The 5,601-nt window shown below is 45.0% G+C and overlaps 1 protein-coding gene across 2 annotated transcripts in view; it reads right to left on the reverse strand.

Annotated features, from left to right (window-relative positions):
* ERICH6 (glutamate rich 6) overlaps window positions 1-3,078 on the reverse strand; it is a 38,557-nt gene extending 35,479 nt beyond the window's left edge. For both annotated transcript variants that reach the window (XM_083739456.1, XM_083739455.1), the window contains exon 1: window positions 2,778-3,078. In XM_083739456.1, coding sequence (XP_083595582.1) covers window positions 2,778-3,006 — 229 coding nt within the window. In that variant the 5' untranslated portion in view covers window positions 3,007-3,078. The remainder of the gene's footprint in view (window positions 1-2,777) is intronic.
* Between the last annotated feature and the right edge of the window lie 2,523 nt (window positions 3,079-5,601).

Here is a 5,601-nt window from a genome sequence, read left to right on the forward strand (position 1 = left end):
CAGTGCAAGTAGATAAATAGGTACCGCTGCAGTAGGAAGGTAAACGGCGTTTCTGTGCGCTCTAGCACTCGTCACGGTCCTCTGTGCGCCAATAGTGGTTTAGTCATGACCCAGAAAACTCTGTGGACAAACGCTGGCTCCCTCGGCCTGAAAGCGAGATGAGCGCCTTAACGCCACAGTCGCCTTTGATTGGACTTAACCATCCAGGGATCCTTTACCTTACCTAGATTAGCCCTGTGAACTACCAGGCAGAGAGGATCTGACCTCATGTCTTCCAACTCCTAGGCCAACACCACAGCCCCCCCCCCCCCACACACTGAGGGTTATAGTATTGTGATCAACTCCTACCCGGAAACCAATGTCCCCATTGTGGAAGGACGTATGGATCCAGAATTGGCCTCCACAGTCACTTACGGACTCATTGTTAAAACCGTGTTTATGAAAGACAATCTTACTCGGCTACGAGTGATCGCCAAAGAAGATGATTGTGGTAAACACATCACGGAATGGTAGTGGGTGTTTTCCCATCTACTTCAATTCTGTTGGCTCCTCTTCCCCCCCCTTTTTTTTTTACATAAGGATAGAGTAATCACTGCCAGCAGACTACATCTTTCATTGCACCATGGCACCCTCAGGGGATGCAAGGACATATATATCTCCATTTTTTCCCTTGTCTCTTCCCACACACCAAGTTAGAGCAGAAAGAATTCCGCGAAGGATCTATCTTTAGCAGTTAGTTCTCAAACTTTTCTTTCCCCACAGAGCACTTGAAAATATCTGGAGCTCTCAATAGATTACTTAACTTTTTGTTCTGCAAATCAAAGCATGCCCGTCACTCGTTTCTTAAAAACCATTTTCTCCCCTTCAGTGCCACTGCCAGCATCATTGTCAAATACAGTGACATAGGGAAATCACCCCCCTCACAAGCCTAGGCTTTTGAAAAGCCCCTCCCCCAACTGGCACAATTTTAGGGAAAAAAATACTTTCTTGTCCTGATTAAGTTTCAGTTTGTTCACCCTTGTCCAGACTATTAGTGATGACAAACACCAGTTTAGAACAGAGACATTTTCCTTGGATTTGTGTGGAAAGGAGAAATAGAGCTGGGTGTGATCTGCATGACACTGGCACACACCAAAACTCCCACCTGTTTTATGTAAATGTTAAATAGCGTGGGCCTTGGGGGACAGAACAGAACCCTAAGGTACCCGGCAGGCCAATGGGAAAGTCATTGCTCCCCTCCAGGAAGGAACAGAGCCACTGTCAAACAGCACCTCTTAATCCCATCCCAGCAAGGTGATTCAGGATACCATGGCCGATTGTGTTGAAAGCCACTGAGAGGTCCTGCAGAACCAACAGGGGCGCACTGTCCCCCTGTCCAACTCCCAGATAAACCACAACTATATAATTCATCAAAGCGGGGGGGGGGGGGGGGAGGGAGACCATGTTACAGAACCTGCCAGACGCTTTAACAAGTTGTTTTCAAAATGTGCATGCATGTTAGCTACCAAACCGCAGAAACTTCACCACCTGAATGGAAAAATCAGTTTCTGTTCTATTCAGTAGACCGACATTTTCCTGCTAATTAGAGGCTGTTCGACTTGGAAACATTTCTAAAGTTTCCAATCCGTCTTTACTAAGCTGCAAAGTTTTTTGTTTTTGCTATACAAAGAAGAGAGTGTACTCATAGTAACAAGATTAAGCATGTGAATAAAGATAGGAAGATTGAAGGCAAAACATAGTATTATTATTATTATTATTATTATTATTATTATTATTATTGCAGAATGAATGGTGTCAATATACTTCTCCTACTGAATTCAGCACACACCCAAGGAGTCACAACGGAATAAATTAGGTGGTTGCAATTAGAAATAAATAAATTCAGGTTAGCAACTTCCATTGAGAAGGCTTGGCTGAATGGGTAAGATGCACATGCTCAGGTTTCTTTGGAGATGATGTGGAAAAGGCTAGCGTGACCTAGAAAACGAGAGGCCTATTGCAAAGGTTTTTATATTCTCCTAGAAAATGCTGACCATGAACAGAGCAGTAATACCAACTTGAATAAAATATGGGGGGGGGGGTCAGGTAAGCCCCACCCCGCATAATTGCACGGTACATGCACACCATTTGAATGGCAATGAATGTCCATCGTTTTTTTGGGGGGGGGGGAAGGGGCCTGGAACTTGTTTTTCCTCCTGACTTGGCCATTTTGGCTGGGACTGATGGGAATTGGAGTCCAACATCATCTGTAGCCCCAGCCTTTGTTTGGCCAACAATTTGCTGCAACATCTCTCCCAACATTTTATTATGCGTCAGCATAAAAATTATCAATAAAAATTATCTTATATTCACAAAGTTGGCAAAACTTAATAGACTGCCTGGGGTAGGGGGGCTAAATTGGGGGGCTCTTTGCAATTGCGTTTATACACTTCTTAAAAAAAATCAGTATTTTATAAAGTATAGTGATTCTCAAGGAAGAGAGAGAGCTTTTCCTGCCTTTTAAAAGAAACATTTTGCATTCTCAATATTTATGTAATCATATCAATACATTCACTTGATTCTTTCTTTGTTGCCTCTGAACGGTGCTAGGATTGAGATATCGCACGCAAAGCTTTAGCCTGATACAGCATTAGTCATTTCCAGGATTCGGCATTAAGAAGTCAGCAATAACATACGTTCAAATTCAGTTTGTATGTAAAGAATTTTTTTGGCAATGTGTTTGTTAATGATGGGGCGACCCCCTTCCTCAGTCAGTCCGTCAGCTTTGCTCATAATACCATTTCCTGTTCTCAGTACGATCTGCCAACTTCCCTGCTTGCTCAGACAGTCCTGGTCTGTGGACACTGCCCAGGAAGTTATTGGCGTTCTTTTCTCATGCCGTAGGATGTGCTCAGATATGTAAGTGAGGAACTCTACATGGGTATGTCCAGAAGGCGATATAATCCACAGACACCTCCATGTTCGTCCCTCTGGACCCCTGAGCAGAGAGAAATACAAAAACACCATCCTAGGAAGTGACAGCTGGAACCATTGCTGTGCTAGCAAGAGTCTGCTTTCAATATCCTGGTGAGATCACTTTCGGAATGTACAGTAGCTATTCTAGGGACACTTGTGTCATAATTTAAAGGTTCCCGTGCCAACAAAGTTCTAGGAATCAAGGTCTTGCAATGCCAGCGATCCAGTAACTCTCCTCTTGGGAAATCTCTTCCTCTCGGGCACAGAGAGTGGTATATTAAAATGCAGGCCCTAAAAGGTCTGTTACCCCCACCTTCACACCCAGCATGGGCATCAACACTGCCATTTAATCTTTGAATGGCGTGAACATTCTCAACAGTTCACAAGTGCAAACCACCTCTCTAAGTTTGTTAAGTATAGACATTCCGCTGCCGGGCAGAGCAGATGCTCAATACGGCCACTTACCAAATGCTCTGCAGACGACCCCCTTACATTTTAGTGCAAAATTAGGCTTTGGTTGATGGAGCCAATAGTCTCGAGACACGGTCTGAACTTGGTTGGTGAATGCTAATGCAATGAGGACAGGTTTAGAAATTGTATCGAGGCTGATGGTCAGAGCAGAGATGGACAAACGTGTAGATCCCAAGAAGCAGAGGAAAGGCATTGTCACACCATGTCCTTAAAGCCCTTTCATAACAGAGCAAAGGTAAAGGTAAAGGGAACCCTGACCATTAGGTCCAGTCATGGCTGACTCTGGGGTTGCGGCGCTCATTTCGCTTTGTTGGCCGAGGGAGCCGGCATACAGCTTCCGGGTCATGTGGCCAGCATGACTAAGCCACTTCTGGCGAACCAGAGCAGCGCACGGAAACGCCATTTACCTTCCTGCTGGAGTGGTACCTATTTATCTACTTGCACTTTGACGTGCTTTCGAACTGCTAGGTGGGCAGGAGCTGGGACAGAGCAACGGGAGCTCACACCGTCACGGGGATTTGAACCGCCGACCTTCTGATTGGAAAGTCCTAGGCTCTGTGGTTTAGCCCACAGCGCCACCCGCATCCCTTTCATAACAGAGTACTTCTCCCAAAGCTTTCTGCTCCACCAATGATGTACCAAAACGGTTGCATACTAGTGATTTGAAGCATTTTTTGGAGACACCGTAGCTCGGGCAGAGCACACACCCCACATTCATATGAACCTGGGTTCAACCCTTGTATCTCCAGTTTTCAAAGACGTATGAGTAGCAGAGTTGGAGAAAATTCTCCTTTCGGCCTTGGAGAGCTGCTATCTGGGAAAGTACACAATACTGATTTAAATTAGCCAGTATTCTGACTCTAAGGCAGCACTGTATTTTCAGTAGACACACACTGATGGTCTGGGCTACATAGGAATTGTTATCCACACTTTGCCCATCAAGGAAAGTCAGAACAAAATTTGTTCCTATAAAGCTGGAAATCTCAAGCAACTGCTGAGCAATTCATTCAAGGCTCAGGCCAAAACATCAGAAATTCCTTGCTTCCTCTGCTTGTCAGCCTGCATCTCTGAGCAAGAAGTGCCTACAAACATTTGCAGGTACTACGGCACTCAGTGCATCTAGTGACAACAGTTATTGTGGAAAGCAGAAAAGGTACAGGGCCCTAGGTTATTAGAGGAAACTCAATTAGTGCTGGGGGAGGGGATGAAAACTCGCAGGCACCCATGGGAGGTGGAACAGTGCGCTGCCCAACACCTATGTGCTGTTCTGAGAAGCCATACAACTCTTTAAGTTTACAACACAGGCACAAGTTCAGTACTGGGTCTAGTGCAAGTTAGTTAATATGCATTCCCTGTAGTATGAAAGGTCAGAAATATACTGAAAATACGGTGCTGACTTAGAGTCAGAATACTGCCTAATTTAAATCAGTATTGTGTACTTTCCCGGATAGCAGCTCTGCAAGGCCGAAAGGAGGATTCCCCCCAACTCTGCTAATCATACGTCTTTGAAAACTGGAGATACCAGGGATAAACCCAGGCTCATATGAATGTGGAGTGTGTGCTCTGCCCGTAAGTCAAAGTGTCTCCGGAATTTTTTTCAAATCACTTGGGAAGACAGGAGAACTAATGCCAGTGTATTGGAAGAAGATCACCAGTGTTGAAGCAATGATGCTTCAACATCAACTTTGTTGGAGTGGTCATGTTGTGTGCATACCTGATGATCGTCTTCCAAAGCAACTACTCTATTCCAAACTTAAAAATGGAAAGCGTAATGCTGGTGGTCAACAAAAGAGGTTTAAAGACTCTCTCAAGGCAAATCTTTAAAAATGTAGTATAAACACCGACAACTGGGAAACACTGGCCTGCGAGCGCTCCAGTTGGAGAACAGTCTTTACCAAAGGTGCCATGGGCTTTGAAGACACTCGAACTCAGGACGAAAGGGAGAAACGTGCTAAGAGGAAGGCACACTTGGCAAATCCACACCGTGATCAACTCCCACCCGGAAACCTATGTTCCCACTGTGGAAGGATGTGTGGATCCAGAATCGTCCTCCACAGTCACTCACACACTCAGTGTTAAAACCGTGTTTATGGAAGACAATCTTACTTGGCTACGAGGGATCGCTGAAGAAGGTATGAAGGATGCGCAAATGCTTTTCCAGACAGCCCATGGACA

The sequence above is a fragment of the Podarcis gaigeae genome (genome assembly GCF_964106915.1).
Source record: "Podarcis gaigeae genome assembly, chromosome: 5".
Lineage (NCBI taxonomy): Eukaryota > Metazoa > Chordata > Lepidosauria > Squamata > Lacertidae > Podarcis > Podarcis gaigeae.